Source organism: Giraffa tippelskirchi, chromosome 10 (genome assembly GCF_054371585.1).
Source record: "Giraffa tippelskirchi isolate mGirTip1 chromosome 10, T2T-mGirTip1v1.2.pri, whole genome shotgun sequence".
Classification (NCBI taxonomy): Eukaryota; Metazoa; Chordata; class Mammalia; order Artiodactyla; family Giraffidae; genus Giraffa; species Giraffa tippelskirchi.
In genome coordinates this window covers 79,330,229-79,350,244 of record NC_137284.1, presented here as the reverse complement: position 1 = coordinate 79,350,244, position 20,016 = coordinate 79,330,229, and the positions used below count along the sequence as shown (strand labels likewise).

Here is a 20,016-nt window from a genome sequence, read left to right as displayed (position 1 = left end):
TCACAAGATGTTAGCAGGCCCCCAGGCCAGAAGATGATGTAAACAAAATGAACTAAGATATGCAAACGATGTCGGTAGAGGTCAACACTGTTGACCCATTAAGCTGATTTGATATGACTCTATACATTTGTTTCTATGTACCACTAAAGATATAAAAGCTGTCTTAAAAAACAATAAAGGCAGGAGACACTTGGAAACACCGAGACTCGTTGTGTCTTCTCATTCACATCGCCGACGCCGTCCATCCTGAGGGAACCCCTGGACCTGCTGGAGCTGGACTCCGGCACTTTTTTACAGTCTGTTTTCTGCTACTTAAACAAGTTTGAAACGACATTATCTTTATAAAAATCGCAAAATATGGATCAAGGAATTGTTACTTTGCCTATCTAATAAAAACATATAACTACTCTTCTCAAAGTCCACATAAGCTATAATGTCCAGCAGTTAACCAAGCTGCTTGATAAAATATTGAATTTCCTACTACTATTCAAGCAACAATTAGATGCCTGTTGGAGGAATACTATAGGATGGGCACAGCTCTTGGACTAAAGTAGGATGCTAGATTCAAGGTCCCTTATAAGTAAAATTCTGTTCTTACTTGTGAGGCATATACTTAAATACAATACTGTCCTTTCCATTTGTTAGTAGCTTCATGCAAGTGTTATATGGGTTATATATATACACACATATACACACAGGCTGTTGACCCTTGAACAACATGAGTCTGAACTGTGAGGGTCTACTTATACAGATTGTTTTCAATAGTAAATACTACAGTGTTACACGATCTGCAGTTGGCTGAATCCAAGGATGAGGAACTGCAAAAACAGAGGAATTATGGACACTGAGGGCCAACTATAAATTATAGGCAGATTTTCAGCTACACCAATGGTGGGCAACCTTAACCTCCTCATTCTTCAAGGGTCAACTGTACTTGTTTTCTGCCTAGACTTCATCAGGTACAACTAAGAAATGAGGAAAATGTTTCCGCATGAGGATAAAGGCATCAGTTTTCAAGAACTGGCAAAAAAGAGAATATTATTTTTAAAAAAATGAATGCAGTGACATTTAAAAACCTAACATAACATTTTCAGGATAAGGTGAACACATACCTTTGGGGAATGGGTTGTTTTGGGCTTGGAGTCGAATTTTAACAACATCAAAGGGTGTCACTATGAAGATACATAAAATTTCAGTTAACAAGTGATACCTGTAATTTCTATAGATGTTTGTCCAAAGAACACAAAATACACCACATGATACCTATATTATGGTTAAAAGTATTTATCATAAAGTGGTTTTAAGTGTTAACATTCTAATTTTTTGCACTTAATTTTGTTTAAAGAGGACCAATGAGAAAATGTAGCTACTTCTTTCACAGGCACTAAACTCTCATTTTGGAGAAGGCAATGGCACCCAACCCACTCCAGTACTCTTGCCTGGAAAATACCATGGATGGAGGGGCCTGGTAGGCTGTAGTCCATGGGGTCGCTAAGAGTTGGACACAACTGAGCAACTTCACTTTCACTTTTCACCTTCATGCACTGGGGAAGGAAATGGCAAGCCACTCCAGTGTTCTTGCCTGGAGAATCCCAGGGACGGGGGAGCCTGGTGGGCTGCCGTCTATGCGGTCACACACAGTCAGACACGACTGAAGTGAATTAGCAGCAGAGCAGCACAGCTATAATTCCATTACCATTAAAGCTAAAATACTAGTATCTGTAAGAAAATATGTTATCTAAGATAAAAGTGAAAATTCCAAAAGACCACTTAAATATCTGAAGATAACTATGTATTACAAGTAATCAATAATCAAATAATATAAGTCTCCCTATACTAAATTAAAGTCTCCCTCTGTTAAATTCACCTGTATCAAATAAAAACCACAGGTACTGCAAATTTGAGTAAGCTAGCCATAACTCATTCTTGCTACCATATTGTGTTACTCTATTTGGGAACAGTGCAGCAAAGGAAAATGGGCATTATGATCTGAAGTAAAATACTACATTCTAAAGCAATTAGTTTACATTTGTTCTAACCATCTTGGGCTTCCTGGTGGCTTAGACAGTAAAGAATCTGCCTGCAATGTAGGAGACCTGGGTTCAACCCCAGGGTCAGGAAGATCCCATGGAAAAGGAAATGGCAAGCCACTCCAATATTCCTGCCTGGAGAATTCCATGGATGGAGAAGCCTGGTGGACTACACTCCATGGGATCGCAAAGAGTCAGACACGAATGAGAGACAAACACTTGCTATCTTATTTAAATAAACTAGTCAACTCATTAAAATGTTAAACTGTCACCTATTGTGCCATTTGGCAATGTCTATAAGAAATTCATTTAAAAAGACAGAGAAATGTACTCCAGAGAAATTTAAGCAATTCACTAAAAGCAAAGTAAAAGATAATCTGAATTTGCTGCTACTCTAAGTTACCCAACTTCTGTGTTTTTCATTATGCTAATATTAAACCCCATATTTTTACTATTTTAAAAAGGATAATAGTCATAAAAGTTTGATATTGACAGAGACCTCAAAGAACTTCAGATCTAAGCCCCTAAATTTAGAGAGGAAAAATTAAGTTCAAAGAGAATAAGGACAATCCTAAAGTATATTCATCCTGAGAATGGCAAAGCAAAGACTAAAATTCTAGTCTCTCGATTCTCTGTCCAGGGTTCTTTCCTGTTATCATGATGAAGCATGAATGATAATATTATCAGTATTTCTGAGTAAAACTCAAGTGGGATCAGTAATTCATTCAGATACATAATCCACATCCTAACATTATTTTACCCATCAGTGATGTCAGTATAGCTCCAGTGCAAGAGGCGAACATTTGCTGAAGTGGTGTCACTGTGGTAACTGGTGGTCCCTTTGATCCAGGATCCATATCTTTAACTAACAGCAGCAAAATCTGTTGAAGATAAGCAAGATGTAAAATAAAAGTACCCTATATGCAAGACAGAAGAAGAGACACAGATGCATAGGACAGTCTTATGGACTCTGAGGGAGAAGGTGAGGGTGGGACGTTCTCGGAGAATAGCATTGAAACATGTATATTATCATATGTGAAACAGAACACTATTCCAGGTTCGATGCATGAGACAAATGCTCAGGGCTGGGGCAATGGGATGACCCAGAGGGATTGGAGGGGGAGGGAGGTGGGAGGGGGGTTCAGGATGGGGAACACATGTAAACCCATGGCTGATTCATGTCAATGTACGGCAAAAACTACTACAATATTGTAAGGTAATTAGCCCCCAACTAAAATAAATAAATTTATTAAAAAAAAAAAAAGTATAACAGAACATGCCCTCACAACTAACTGCTAAAAGTTAAATAAACATTAAAAACTAAAACCAGTATTACTATCAAAGTACATGTTGTTGACCAGCAGAAGTATACACATAAGTTCTATACGCAAAGGCACTACACAACTGTCATTAATAGAACATGTTCTAGGATGTTCCAAAAGTGGTAATGTACTTCAGCTAAGCTATGTGAGCAGCATCACATTTGCAAGACAAATCAATAGAGCATTAAGAAAAGAGACTCTGGCCATGGAACAGAATGGAAGCAGTTGACCAATAAGACTCAAAATCAGAATTCGGCCTCAAAAGAACCACTCAGAAACCTGAATCTAGTAGAGTTATCAGCAAATACAGCACTATTTTTATTGCACTGCAAACACTGCTGCAAAAGTACAAAATAAATCAAAAGCATAACCTTCATAAAAAGCATTATTTTAGAAATAAGACAGTGGGAAAAGCAACATATACTCTTTTTGAAAAACTCAACACAAAAGAGTATAAAAATCACTTACAAAGTTATTTAAAAAATAACCACTGGCAACATACAGTATCATCTTTCCAAAGGTCTATGTACACAAAAACACAAATATGGAGGCAGATTACATCTAACCAAATATGTGCAAACATTAAAGTATCTATACATGCATCTTTTTTGAAAGACAAAATAGACTAACACCATTCATAGCTTTTAGTAGCCAGCTTTTAAAAATATAGATATGTTAATAAATACAGATTGACATTATCATTTTTAATGCTTACATGGTTTTCAATTATATTTATTTAGTCAGCGTCTTAGATATTCAGGTTATTGCCAATTCATTAATTCTTTAATTTCATAAACTCTCTTATAAATATCTTTATACAAACATCTTATTGTAGTGTCTTTACAATTACTATAGGAGAAAAAGTAAGATCACTGGGCTAAGCTAAAAACCTGAGAAAAATTACCGATGCTTTCCAGAAAGACCGGACCAATTTATATTTCTATGGTAATATGTGAGTTACTGTTAGCCCATAAATTCACCAAACGCTCTCTGATATTACATATCATTTATTTTTTCTGACCCATTTGAAAGTAGACTGCATACATCATACGCCTTCATCCTAAACACCTCAGAATATTTTCATATAATTGAGGTACAATTACCAAATTTAGGAAACTTAATGCTGACAGTATTCTAAAGTTCACTTTCCAATTCTGTCAATTATCCCAATTACGGCTTTTATAAAAATGAATGCTTCTATTGTCTCTTTAGGCTTTTATTATTTACCTACCTGATTTAAGTCTTTTCCTCAACTCTATGTTCCAATATTTTATTGTTTGTAACATCAGTATCTGAAAATCTGTAGTGAAAAAAAGAAACTGTCTTATCTTTTCACACAGGAAACGGATAGCAAGCCTAAAGGAAAGGAGTATATAAAAAAAACTTTAAAACATAAATCAACTAATATTTATTAACTATTATTTATTAACTATTTTTATTGTACTTTGCAGAATATGAAGAGCACTCCAGAAATATTATCATTAGAGTTATGAAAGTATTATCACACAAAAATCTTCATATTATCCCAGCAAATATACTCTGCTTTAAAAACAGACAATTCTAAACCTGAACATACTGACCCATCTTAGTATCAACAGGAGTTGAACAACCAGATTTTGTGACCCTTGGAGGAAATTCAGACTAAAGTAACATGGTAAAAGGTTGCCACAATACAGGAGAAGGTAACACTCTGGTCTACAGAACTAAGGTGTTAGCTTCTTCAAGTGAAAGTAAGGTGGGAAAAAGGTGGCAGGGAGGTACACTGTTCTAGAATAAAGGAATCCACTCAAATGCATCCTGGTTTAAATAAGAGAACTTTAAAAAGCCAGTTTGAAAGTAACTAAAGAAATCTGAATGTGGGTTGGGTATCAGATATTTTTAAATTATTCTTGATTTTGTTTGGTGAGATAATGTTATTGTGCTTACATAAGGGGTCTTTTGGAACGATTGTTGGCTGCCTGCTGTACAATATTACAGACTTCTATCTATAGTTCTTCAAGCACTCTGTTTACTAGATCTGATCTCTTGGATCTATTTGTTAAATTTCCTCTTCTTCAACAAACAATGCAAAGAAATAGAAGAAAACAACAGAAAGGGAAAGACTAGAGATCTCTTCAAGAAAATCAGAAATATAAAGGAACATTTCATCCAAAGCTGGGCACAATAAAAGACAGAAATGGTAAAGACCTAAGAGAAGCAGAAGAGATCGAGAAGAGATGAAAAGGATACACAGAAGAACTGTACAAAAAAGGTCTCAGTGACCTGGATAACTACAATGGTGTGGTCACTCAACCAGAGTCAGACATTGTAGAGTGTGAAGTCAAGTGGGCCTCAGGAAGTAGTGCTATCAATAGGCTAGTGGAGGTGATGGAATTCCAGCAAAGCTATTTAAAATCCTAAAAGATGATGCTATCAAAGTGCTGCACTCAATGTCAGCAAATTTGGAAAACTCAGCAATGGCCACAGGACTGGAAAAGGTTGATCCTCATCCCAGTTCCCAAGAAGGGTAGTACTAAAGAATGTTCAAACCACCAGACAATTACACTCATCTCTCATGCTATTAACGTGATGCTCAAAATCCTCCAAGCTACACTTTAGCATCATGTGAACTGAGAACTTCCAGGCATACCAGCTGGATTTAGAAAAGGGAGAGGAACCAAAGATCAAATTGCCAACATTCTCTGGATCATAGAGAAAGCAAGGGAATTTCAGAAAAACATCTACCTCTGTTCATTGACTATGCTGAAGTCTTTGACTGTGTGGATCCTAACAAACTGTGGAAAGCTCTTAAAGAAATGGGAATACAAGACTATCTTACCTCTCTCCTGAGAAACCTGCATGTGGGTCAAGATGCAACAGTTAGAACTTTGTATGGAACAACTGAGTGATTCAGGATTGAGAAAGGAGTACGACAAGGCTGTTGTTTATTGTCACCCTGTTTACTTAACTTATACGCAGAGCACATCATGAGAAATGCCAGGTTGGGTGAGTTACAAGCTGGAATCAAGATTACCAGAAGAAACATCAACAATCTCAGATATGTGGATGACACCACTCTAATGAGAGAAAGCAAAGAAGAACTTAAGAACCCCTTCATGAGGGTGAAAGAGGAGAGTGAAAAAGACAGCTTACAACTAAATATTAAAAAAAAAAAACTAAGATCATGGCATCTGGGTTCAATCACTTCATGGTAAACAGAAGGGGAAAAGGTGGAAGCAGTGACATATTTCCTCTTCTTGGGCTCTAAAATCACTGCAGATGGTGACTGCAGCAGTGAAATTAGAAGACAACTGCTTCTTGGCAGAAAAGCTATGACAAACCTGTGTTAAAAAGCAAAGACATCACTTTGCAGACAAAGGTCCGTACAGTCAAAGCTATGGTCTTTCCAATAGTCACACATGGTTGTGAAAACTGGACCATAAAGAAGGTAGAGCATGGAAGAATTGATGCTTTCGAACGTGGTGCTGGAGAAGACTCTTCAGAGTCCCTTTGACAGCAAGGAGATCAAACCAGTCAATCTTAAAGGAAATCATCCCTGAATACTCATTGGATGGACTGGTACTGAAGCTGAAGCTCTCATACTTCGGCTACCTGATGAGAACAGCCAATTCATGAGAAAAGACCCTGATCCTGGGAAAAAGTGAAGACAGAAGAGCATGACAGAAGATGAGATAGTTGGATAGCATCACTAATTCAATGGACATGAACTTGGGCAACTCTGGGAGATGGTAGGGGACAGGGAGGCCTGGCGTGTTGCAGTCCGTGGGGTTGAAAAGAGTCAGACACAACTTGGCAACTGAACAACAACAAAGTGTCTTTTGGGAGAATAGTATGGAGGTTCTTTAAAAAATTAAAAATAGAACCACCATAAGACCCAGCAATCCCACTCCTGGACATATATTCTGAGAAAATCGTAATTCAAGAAGACATATGTACCCCAATGCTCAATGCAGCACTATTTACAACAGCCATGACACGGAAACAGCCTCAATGTCCAACAACAGATGAATGGATAAAACAATGTGGTACATAAATACAGTGGAATATTACTCAGCCAGAAAAAGGCATGAAATTGGATTATTTGTAGAGATATGGATGGACTTAGAGTCTGTCATACATTGTGAAGTAAGTGAGAAAGAGAAAAACAAATATCATATATTAACACATTTATGTAGAATCTAGAAAAATAGTACACATGAACCTATTTCCAAGGTAAAAATAGACATGGAGAGGTAAAGAATAGACATGTGGGCAAGGGGGAGGGGGAGTAGAGGGTGGGAGGAATTGGGAGATTAAGACTGACATATATACACTGCACTGTGCTTAGTTATCAGTTGTTACGACCCCATGGACTATATATAGCCCACCAGGGTCCTGTGTCATTGGGGATTCTCCACGCAATAAAGAATACTGGAGTGGGTTTCTATGTCCTCCTCCAGGGGGTCTTCCCAACCCAGGGATCGAACCCAGGTCTCCTGCATTGAAGGAGGATTCTTTACTGTCTGAGCTACCAGGGAAGCACCATATATACACTACTATGGAAAAAACAGCAGTGGCCACAGGACTGGAAAAGGTCAATTTTCATTTCAATCCCAAAGAAGCGCAATGCCAAAGAATGTTCAGACTACCATCCAACTGTGCTCATTTCACATGCTAGCAACATAATGCTCAAATCCTTCAAACTAGGCTTCAACAATACGTGAACCAAGAACTTCCAGGCATATAAGCTGGATTTAGAAAAGGAAGAGGAACCAGAGAATAAATTACCAAGATCTGTTGGATCATAGAAAAAGCAAGAGAATTCCAGAAAAATATCTACTTCTGTTTCATTGACTATGCTAAAGCCTTTGACTGTGTGGATCACAGCAAACTGTGGAGAATTCTTCAAGCAATGGGAATACCAGACCACCTCACCTGCCTCCTGAGAAATTTGTATGCAGGTCAAGAAGCAACAGTTATAACCAGACATGGAACAATGGACTGGTTCCAAACTGGGAAAGGAGTATGTCAAGGCTGTATATTGTCACCTTGCTGATTTATCTTACATTTCGAGTACATCATATGAAATGCCAGGCTGGACGAAACACAAGCTGGAATCAAGATTGCCAGGAGAAGTATCAACAACCTCAGATGCAGATGACACCACTCTTATGGCAGAAAGCAAAGAGGAACTAAAGAGCTTCCTGATGAAGGTGAAAGAGGAGAGTGAAAGAGCTGGCTTGAAACTCAACATTCAAAAAACTAAGATCACGGCATCCAGTCCCCTCACTTCATGGCAAATAGATGGGGAAACAATGGAAACAGTGACAGACTATTTTCTTGGGCACCAAAATCACTGCAGATGGTGACTGCAGCCATGAAATGAAAAGACGCTTGCTCCTTGAAGAAAAGCTATGACAAACTTGGCGTATTAAAAAGCAGAGACATCACTTTGTCAACAAAGGTCCATATAGTCAAAGCTATGGCTTTTCCAGTAGTCATGTACGGATGTGATGTGAGAGTTGGACCATAAAGAAGGCTGAGCACTGAAGTATTGATGCTTTCAAACTGTGGTGCTGGAGAAGACTCTTGAGAGTCCCTTGGACAGCAAGGTCAAACCAGTCAATCCTAAAGGAAATCAACCCTGAATATTCATTGGAAGGAATGATGCTGAAGCTGAAGCTCCAATACTTTGGCCATCTGATGCAAAGAGCCGATTCATTGGGAAAGACCTTGATGCTGGGAAAGACTGAGGGCAGGAGAAGAGGGAGACAAGGATGAGATAGTTGGATGGACGATGGACTGACTCAGTGGATGGACCCAGTGGACATGAGTTTAAGTAAACTCCTTGATATAGTGAAGGACAGGGACGCCTGGCGTGCTGCAGTCCATGGGCTTGCAAAATTGGACATGACTGAGCAACTGAACAAGAAGTATCAAGTGATAACCTTGGGATTTTGATTTCATCTGCTTGATGATTAATCATGCTCAGTGTCTTTTCACATACTGCTAGTCATTTGTACCTCATCTTTGAAAAATGTCTATTAAGGTCTTCTATCCATTTTTAAACCAAATTATTTGTTTTTTAAGCTGTAGGTGCTTCATAAATATTTTGGATATTAGACCCTTAGTAGATATATTGTTTGTAAATATTTTTCTCCCATTCTATAGATTGTCCTTTTACTACAGTTTACTGTCTTTGGTGTATAGAAACTCTTCAGTTTAATATACTTTTGTTTTTATTGTTGTGTTTCTCGTGTCACATCCAAGAAATCATTGCCAAGATAAATGCTATGAAGCTGCTATCCTGTTTTCTTCTAGGAGTTTTTATAATTTGGGGCCTCACACTTAAATCTTAATCCATTCTGAGTTGATTTTGTATATGGTATAAGAAAAAGGTCAAAGTTCTTAATGTAGCCAAATTTATTGATCTTTTCCTTTATAGATAACACTTCTTTGTGCTTTCTTTAAACAATCTTTCCCTACTCAAAAGTCCAAAACATATTCATCTATATTTCTCCTTAAAAGTTTTAAACTTTTGCTATCACCCAATTTTAAGTCCTTAATCCATGACTGAGCGACTAAACTTTCACTTTCAATCCATGCAGAAGTATTTTTAATAGCATGTGAAGCAGTGATCCAATTTCATCTTTTTCCGTGTTAATATAGATAACCACTTTACCCAGCTTCAAATATTAAACCCCTCTGGGACTTCCCTGGTGGTCCAGTGGTTAAGACTTTGTCTTCCAATGCAGGGGGGGCAGGTTCAATCCCTGGTTAGGAAGCAAGGATCCCCTAGGCCTCAGGGCCAAAACATCAAAAGATAAAACGAAAGCAATATTATAGCAAATTCCAAAAAGACTTTAAAAATGGTCCATGTCAAAAAAAAAAAAAAGACCTTTAAAAAAATATTAAATCCCTCCTTTCTCCTTTAAACTGACATACTGCTTGGTCAAAACTAAGTTTCATTTCGGTATGGAACTGCTTCTGGTCTCTCTATTTTATTTGCCAACATATCCACCCTTAAACTGTAGCACACTGCATTATTATTGTGTCCTAATAAGTCCTCATGTTTGGTAGGGTAAGTCTACCCTCCCTGTTCCTCTTTTTCACAAGTGTCATGGTTACTCTTGGCCCTATGATCCCTTCACAGAAGTTTAAAAATCATCTTACCATGTTCCTTGAAAAACCTCTTTGGGATTTTGACTCGAATTGAATTCAATCTACAGATAAAACTGGAGAGGATTTTAACTGTGAATACAGTCTATTCTTTCATTCAGTTCAGTCGCTCAGTCGTGTCCGACCCCATGGACTGCAGCACTCCAGGCCTCCCTGTCCATCACCAATTCCCAGAGCTTACTCAAACTCACGTCCATTGAGTCAGTGATGCCATCCAACCATCTCATCCTCTGTTGTCCCCTTCTCTTCCCACCTTCAATCTTTCCCAGCATCAGGGTCTTTTCCAATGAGTTGGCTCTTCTCATCAGGTGGCCAAAGTATTGGAAGCTTCACCTTCACCATCAGCCCTTCCAATGAATATTCAGGACTGATTTCCTTCAGGATTGACTGGTTGGATCTCCTTGCAGTCCAAGGGACTCTCAAGAGTCTTCTCCAACACCACAGTTCAAAAGCATCAATTTTTCAGCACTCGGCTTTCTTTATAGTCCAACTCTCACATCCATACACGACTACTGGAAAAACCATAGCTTTGACTAGACGGACCTTTCTTTCATTTATTCAGATCCTAATGTTGTTCTGAGAAGTTTTAAAATTTGTCCTATCCATTTATTTTTAAACAGACATTCTTCATCACATTAAGGAATTTTCTTTCCAATCTTAATTTGCTATAAAGACTTTCTTTCTTTTTCCTTTTTTTTCCTATTCCAGTTTTACTAATGTAAAACTGATATAAAATTCATAAGATTATTATAGTGACTTGATATATGTATATGCTGTGAAAAAGTACCATCTATCTAATTAATCAGCACATCCATCACCTCACATATTTATCGATACTTCTTTTAGTGAAAACATTTAAGTTCTACTTTCTTAGCACATGTCAGTTATATAACACAGTATTATCAATTATAGTCACCATATTTTACATGAGATCTTCAAACTGTATTCCTCTTATAGCTGGAAAATTTCACCATTTACTAACCTCTCCCTATTCCTCCACACCCTGGCCCCTGACAACCACTTTTCTACTCTGTTTCTGATTTTTTTAAGAGTCCACATACAAGTGGTACTATGCAGTATTTGTGTTTCTCTTTCTGGCTTATTTCATTTGGCATAATGTCAAGGTCCATCAATGATGTCACAAATGGCAAAACCGCTTCTCCTAGCTGAGTAACATTCTATTTATCTATATCACATCTTATTTTCTCTCTTCACATCTTTACTGAGGATTAATTGACATACAATGAACTGCATATAATTAACACTTACAACATGAGTTTTGACCACCTGTGAAACTATCACTAATCAACAAAATGAACATAATTGGCAGGGCCATTAGTGTCCTTCTGCTCCTTTGCCAGTGCTACTTCCCAGCACCCATCCCTGCACTGATGCAGCTGTGACCTGCTGTCACTACAGTTTAGTTAGAATTTCTGAAAATTACACATGAATGGAATCACACAGTATGTATTAATTTTCTTTTGGCATCTTTCATTTACCTAAGTGTTCTGACACTCATTTATGTATTGATACTTACTTCCTTTCTATTACTAAGTAGTATCCCACTGTATAGATATGCTACAATTTCTTTATTCATTCCCTGGCTGATACAAATTTAGGTTGCTTCAAGTTGGGGACTAGTACAAATAAAGGAGCTATGAATTATTCATGCATACATCTTAAGTAAATAAGTAGAAATAAAATGGCTGAATCAAACGGCAAATGCATGCTTAAATTCTTAAGAAACTGCAAATGTATTTTCCAAAGCAGTTTTATCATTTTATATTCCCACCAACATGTAAGTTCTGGTTGCTCCATATTCTTAAAACACTTGGTACAGTTATTTTTAGAAACTGTAATCATTTGAATAGCTGAATAGTGATATCCCAATATAGTAGTACTTTTTTTTCCCAAGGAATAATGATGTTGTGCATCTTTTCAAATATGCATAATTTTATTATTTGTTGAGTAAATAGTTGGAAATTTTCATGTATTTTTTTGGTGATGAAAAGGCTATCAATACTTTGTACATAAACAATCACCAACCTTATCACAAAAAGGTAATAATATATACTAAGCCAAAGAAAGTCTTCCTTGATGGCTTGGACAATAAAGAATCTACCTGCAATGCAAGAGACCCAGGTTTGATCCCTGGGTTAGGAAGATCCCCAGGAGAAGGGAATGGCTACCTACTCCAGTATTCTTGTCTTGAGAATTCCATGGACAGAGGAGGCTGGCGGGCTACAGTCCATGGGGTTGCAAACAGTCGGACACAACTGAGCGACCAGCGCACACAAGCCAAAGAAGAGAAATCCTTATTGAGTTTTATAATTTTGGGCCATTTGAGTCACTACAATGTAAATTAATCACTTGTAACATAAGAGATACAATACTCTTCTCACCATATACATGGGTTTCTCATAGATACAAGTATTCAATTCCACAAATCACTATAAATTTTAAATGCATAAATACTCCATTTGGTACTGGCTACTTCCATGGGGAATTTTAAACAGGCTATCTAACATTCATCCTTTAGATCGTCCTCAAGCATTAAATTACTCTTTTGCTACTGGGAAAAACAGACACACAATTTACCAAACAATTTACCACAATAAGTCTCATTCTAGTCATGAGACAGGTCTTGATGAATTTAACAGGATTTAAATAATATATTTTTTCTGACAACAATGGAATTAAACTAGAAAAGAATAACAGAAAGGTATCTGGAAGTCCCTAAATAATGGGAAGCTGAATAACACACCTCTAAACATCTCATGGATCAAAGTAAACATTAAAAAGCATTCTTACACTTAATAATGAAGTGTTGAAGGTTTCCTTTTGATATCAAGCACATGATAAGAATATACATTATCACTACTCCTAATTAATGTTTTATTAAAGTTCCTAGCCAGCTAGACAGGAAAAAAGTACATATAAAGTTTATAAAGGAAAAAAAATCAGTACTTCCAGATGACATAATTATGAACACAGAAAACTTAAACTCACCATAGAATTATTAATAAGTTAGCAATGTTGCTAGCTATAAAAATCAACATGCTAGGCTTCCCTCATGGCTCAGTGGTAAAGAATCTGTCTGCCAATGCAGGAGAGACAGATTCAGTCCCTGGTCCAGGAAGATCCCACATGCTGCATGGCAAGCCTGTGTGCCACAACTACTGAGCCTGTGCTCTAGAGCCCGGGAGCTGCAACTACAGAGGTCACCTGCCACAACTGCTGAAGCCTAAACACTCCAGAACCTGTGCTCCACAACAAGAGAAGCCACCACAATGAGAGGTTCATGTACCCCACAACTAGAGTAGCCCCTGCTCATCGCAACTGGAGAAAAGCCTGTGCAGCAACAAACACCCAGCACAGCCAAATAAATAAATATTTTTAAAAATTATTAAAAATCAATATGCTAAATTAAATACATTTCTATATACCTGTAATACATAGAAAATAAAATTTAAAATAAACAGGATGTACAGGAGTATGGAAGAATTTCATGTACTCTGGGGATAAGTTTCACAAAATATTCTCAAGACATCTGTCTAAAAAACATAAAATTTCATCAACTAATAGGTCTGTATGGGTGGAGTCCACATGACAGAGCAGGAGGATGCTGAGTTCACATCTTGTCACACCCTGGGCACCTACCAGGGCTGCTGAGGGGCCTCGGACACCTAAGGGATGGGAGGAACTCCCAAGCGACTGGGTAGGATGATGGGGGGGAAGAGGAGAAAAGGAAAGTAGAGGTGGAGTGGGAGCAGAAACCCTGAGGGGCAGCAGCAGGATGAGAGGGGTTACCACTCTCAGAGGGGCCCACCCACAGAGCGAGGATTAGCAGGGATAGGAAGGGACTTTGGGAGAGAGTGGATCAGAGGGGAATGTGCCCAGCATCTCATCCACCCACTCAGGCACTGGCAAGCCTGCTGGGGTCTCGGGCCTGAATCTCCACCTTCCAGGGTCCCCTCTAGCCTAGAGGGTCCTGAGCCTAGCGCCCCACCAACCAAAGGCCTTTTCTAGCTGCTGGGGTCTTCAGCCTAAGCACCTTCCTCCCCTAGGGCCTTTTCTGGCTTTTTCTGCTGTTGTAGTTTTGTTTTACTTTGTTGTTGTTGTCTCATTTTCATTTTTCCTAACATATCTCTTTTCAATTTTTTAAAAATTTTTTATTCTTTCTTACTGTTTTGCTCCTTTTTCTTTGTTGCCTACCCACCCCACCCCCCTGCATGGCTTCCAGGGATCTCTGTTCCCTGGACGGGGGTTGGGCCTGAGCTCCCATGGTGGGAGCACCAAGTCCAAACCACTAGACCAACAGAGAATCTAGGATCCCAGGGAATGTTAATTGGTGTGAGCTATCCCAGAGGTCCTCATCTAGGCACCAAGACTCAGCTCCATCCAACTGCATGCAAACTCCAGTACTGGACATTGCATGTCAAACAAACAGCAAGGAAAAAACAAAGCCCCATCCATCCAAAAAAAAAAAAAAGAAATGAGATGACAAAACAATATGGGACAGAAGAAGGAGCAAGGTAAAAACTTACAAGATCAAACAAATGAAGAGGAAATAGGCAACCTACCCAAAAAATAATTCCGAGTATTGATAATAAAGACAACCCTAAACCTCAAAAGCAGAAGGGAAGCACAGATCAAGAAAACAGAAGAAATGTTTACCAAAGACCTAGAAGAACTAAAGAACAAACAGTGATGAACAACATAACAACTGAAAGAAAAAATACACTAGAAGGAATTAATAACTGAAGGACAACTGAAGCAGAGAAAATGAGTAAGTGAGTTGGAAGACTGAATGGTGGAAATAATTGTTGAAGAGCAGAATAAAGAAAAAAAAAAGAAAAGAAATGAAGGGAGTCTCAGAGACCTCTGGGACAACATTAAATGCACCAACATTCAAATTACAGGGATCCCAGAAGAAGAGAAAGATAAAGAGTCTGAGAAAATATTTGAAGAGACTAGTCAAAAACTTCCTTAACAAAGGAAAGGAAATAGTCAACCAAGTCCAGGAAGCACAGAGTCTCATACAGGGTTAAACCCAAGAGGAGAAACATGCTGAGACACATTAATCAAACTAACAAAAATTAAATTCAAAGAAAAAAACATTAAAAGCAGCAAGGGAAAAAGCAACAAATAGCACACAAGGCAATCCCCGTAAGATTATCAACTGATTCTTCAAAAGAAACTTTGCAGGTCAGAAGGGAGTGGTGGAATATATTAAAAGTGATGATAGAGAAAAGCCTGCAACCAAGATTACTCTATCCAGCAAGGATTTCATTCATATTTAATAGAGAAATCAAAACCTTTACAGTCAAGTGAAACTTAACAGAATTCAGCACCACCAAAACAGTTTAACAACAAATGCCAAAGGACCTTCTCTAAGAAGAAGAAAACTTCTCTAGGAAGAAGAAAAATAACCACAAAAACAAAGCCAAAACAATTAAGAAAATGGTAATAGGAACATACATATTGATTAGTACCTTGAATGTAAATAGAATGATTGCTCCAACCAAAAGACACAGACTGGCTGAAGAGATATAAAAACAAAATGCATATATATCCTGTCTACAAGAGACCCACTTTAGACCTTGGGACACATATAAACTGAAAATGAGAAGACAAAAATATATTCCATGCAAATGGAAATCAAAAGCTGGAATGGCAATACTCATAGGAAACACAAGTTTTAAATGGCATAACAAACCAGTCAGACTTAACTGATATTTACAGGATATTCTCCGCAAAAGTGGCAAAACACACTTTCTTCTCAAGCATACAGAACACTCTCCAGGAGAGATCACATCTTCATTCACAAATCAAGTCTTGGTAAATTTAAGAAAACTGAAATCATACCAAGCCACAATGCTGAGATTAGAAATCAATTATTACAAAAAAAAACTATAAAAAAAAATACAAACACACAGAGGCTAAGAACCTCACTACCAAATAACCAAGAGATCACTAAAAGAAATCAAAGAAGAAATCAAAAAAACATAGAAACAAATGACAATGAAAAACACAACTTAAAATCTACAGAACAAAGGAAAAACAGGCCTAAGGGAAAATTGTGGCAACTCAATCTCACCTCAAGAAACTAGAAAAATCTCCAACAAAAACTGGGTGCTTCCCTGGTGGCTTAGTTGGCAAAGAATCTGCCTACAAAGTAGGAGACCTGGGTTCGATCCCTGGGTTGGAAGATCCCCTGGTGAAGGGAATGGCAACCCACTCCAGTATTCTTGCCTGGAGAATTCCATGAACAGAGGAGCCTGGCAGGCTACAGTCCATGCGGTTGCAAAGAGTCAGACAAGACTGAGCGACCAACACTTTCAACCTTACACCTAAAGCAACTAGACAAAGAAGGGAAAATCCCCTAAAGTTAGCAAAAGGAATAGGTCATAAAGATCAAAGTAGAAATAAATGAAATAGAAATAAAGATCAATAAAACTAAAAGTTGGTTCTCTGAGAAGATAAAATTGATAAACATTTAGCCAAGGTCATCAAGAAAAAAAAGGACAGGATTCAAATCAATAAACTCAGAAATGAAAAAGCAGAAATTATAACTCATGCCATGAAATACATACGGGACTACTATAAGCAACTATATGCCAATAAAATGGACAACCTGGAATAAACAAACAAATTTTTAGTAAAATACTATCTTCCAAGACTGAACCTGGAAGAAATAGAAAATATAAACAGATCAATCCATAAGTAATGAAGTTGAAGTGGTAATTAAAAATCATCCAACAAATAAAAGTCCAGGAACAGATGGCTGCACAAGCAAATTCTGTTAAATATTTAGAGAAGAGCTAAACACCTATCCTTCCTATACTCCTCAAACGTTTCCCAAAAAAACTGCAGAGGGAAGAACACTCCCAAACTGATTTTATGAGGCCACCATCACCCTGATACCAAAACCTGACAAAGATATCACAAAAAAAGAAAACTAAAGACCAGTATCACTGACGAATACAGACACAAAACTCCTCAACAAAATCCTACCAAACAGAATCCAACAACACATTAAAAGGATCATATGCCATGATGAAGTGAGATTTATCCCAGGGAAGCAAAGATTCTTCAATATATGCAAAATCCATGTGATATACCAGATTAACAAAGTGAAGAATAAAATCCACATGATCACCTCAACAGATTCAGAAAAAGCATCTGTCAAAATTCAGCACCCATTTATCATAAAAACTCTCCGGGAAATGGGCACAGGGGAACAAAGGCCATACTGACAAACCCACAGCACAGATCATTCTCAATGGTGAAAAAGCAAAAGCAGTTCCTCTAAAATTAGGAATAGGACAAGGATATCCACTCTCACCACTTTCATCCAACATAGTTTTGGAAGTCCTAACCACGGCAATCATAGAAGAAAGAGAAATAAAAGGAATACAAATTGGAAAAGAAGAAGTCAAACTGTCACCTTTTGCAGATGACATGACACTATACAAAGAAAATCCTAAAGATGCCATTGGAAAACTACTAGAGCTAATCAATGAATTTGGTTGCAGAATACAAAATTAATGCACAGAAATTCTTGTATTCTGATACACTAACAATAAAAGATCACAAAGAGAAATTAAGGAAACAATCCCAATTATCTCTGTAACAAAGAATAAAACCCTATGGGGCCTCCTTGATGCTCAGTAGTGAAGAGTCCACCTACCAACAATTCAGGGGCTGCTGCTGCTGATGATAAGTTGCTTCAGTCGTGTCCGACTCTGTGCGACCCCAGAGACGGCAGCCCACCAGGCTCCCCCGTCCCTGGGACTCTCCAGGCAAGAATACTGGAGTGGGTTGCCATTTCCTTCTCCAATGCATGCATGCACGCTAAGTTGCTTCAGTCGTGTCTGACTCTGTGCAACCCTATGGACAGCAGCCCACCAGGCTCCTCCATCCACAGGATTCTCCAGGCAAGAATACTGGAGTGGGTCACCATTGCCTTCTACCAATTCAGGGGATATGGGTTCAATCCCTGACCCAGGGGATCCCATGAACAACAACAAAAAGAATAACATCTAGGATCACACATAGTAATAATTACCTTAAATGTAAATTGATTAAACACACCAATCAAAAGACATAGACTGGCTGGGTAGATACAAAAACAAGATCCGAATATATGCTGTCTACAAGAGACCCACCTCAGACCTAGGGACACTTACAGACTGAAAGTAAGGGGATGGAAGAAGGTATACTATGCAAATGGAAATCAAAAGAAAGCTGGAGTAGCAATACTCATATCAGACAAAACAGACATTAAAACAAAGACTATTTTAAGAAACAAAGGACACTACATAATGATTAAGTATTCAAGTCAAGAACATGTAACAATCATAAATATATATATACACTCAACACAGGAACATCTCAACATGTAAAGCAAAAACTAACAACCATGAAGGGAGAAGTCGACAGTAACATGATAATAGTGGGGGACTTTAACACCACACTTACACCAATGGACAGATAATGGAGACAGAAAATAAATAAGGAAACACAAGCTTTAAATGATATAACAGACCAGACAGATTTAATTGCTATTTATAGGACATTCCGTCCAAAAACAGCAGGCTACACAATCATCTCAAGTGTACACAGAACATTCTCTAAGACTGACCACATGCTGGGCTATAAGGCGAGCCCTGGTAAATTTAAGAAAACAGAAATTATATCAAGCATCTTTTCTGATCACAACATTATGAAATTAGAAATAAACTATAAGAAAATATCTACAAAAACACAAACATGTGGTGGCTAAACAATATGTTACTAAACAACCAATGGATCACTGAAAAAATAAAAAAGGAAATCAAAAAATACCTAGAGACAAATGAAAATGAAAGCACAACAGTCCAAAACCTATGGGATGCAGCAAAAGAAGCTCTAAGTGGGAAGTTTATAATGATACAATCTTACCTCAAGAAACAAGAAAAAAATCTCAAATAAACAACCTTACCTTACACCTACAGATAACAACTTAGGGTAACTTAATGAAACTATGAGACATGCCGTGTAAGGCCACCCAAGATGGACAGGTCATGGTGGAGAATTCTGACAAAACATAGTCCATGGGAGAAGGGAATGGCAAACCACTTCAGCATTCTTGTCTTGAGAACCCCATGAACAGTATGAAAAGGCAAAAAGATAGGACACTGAAAGATGAACTCCCCAGGTCAGTAGGTGCCCACTATGCTACTGAAGTGGAGAAATAGTTTCAAAGGAATGAAGAGGCTGAGCCCAAGTGGAAACAACATCAGCTGTGGATGTACCTGCTGGTGAAAGTCAAGTCTGATGCTGTAAAGAACAACACTGCATAGGAACCTGAAAGGTTAAGTCCATGAATCAAGGTAAACTGGATATGGTCAAACAGGACATGGCAAGAGTGAACACTGACATTTTAGGAATCAGTGAACTAAAATGGATGGCAAAGGGCAAGTTTAATTCATATGACCATTATATCTACTACTGTGGGCAAG

At 38.0% G+C, this 20,016-nt stretch overlaps 1 protein-coding gene across 12 annotated transcripts in view; it reads right to left on the bottom strand.

Annotated features, from left to right (window-relative positions):
* Positions 1-20,016, bottom strand: part of SLC25A40 (solute carrier family 25 member 40) — a 75,271-nt gene that overhangs the window by 24,807 nt on the left and 30,448 nt on the right. For 2 of the 12 annotated variants that reach the window (XM_081536494.1, XM_081536500.1), the window contains exons 1-4: positions 11,427-11,620; positions 4,584-4,652; positions 2,791-2,911; positions 1,113-1,172 (exon numbers count right to left, since the gene is read on the bottom strand). In XM_081536494.1, the coding sequence (XP_081392620.1) occupies positions 1,113-1,172; positions 2,791-2,887 (157 nt within the window). In that variant the 5' untranslated portion in view covers positions 2,888-2,911; positions 4,584-4,652; positions 11,427-11,620. Of the gene's footprint in view, positions 1-1,112; positions 1,173-2,790; positions 2,912-4,583; positions 4,709-10,043; positions 10,133-10,504; positions 10,567-10,691; positions 11,621-20,016 lie in introns of those variants that run through there. The other 10 variants (XM_081536493.1, XM_081536502.1, XM_081536495.1 and 7 more) reach the window with 6 other exon arrangements.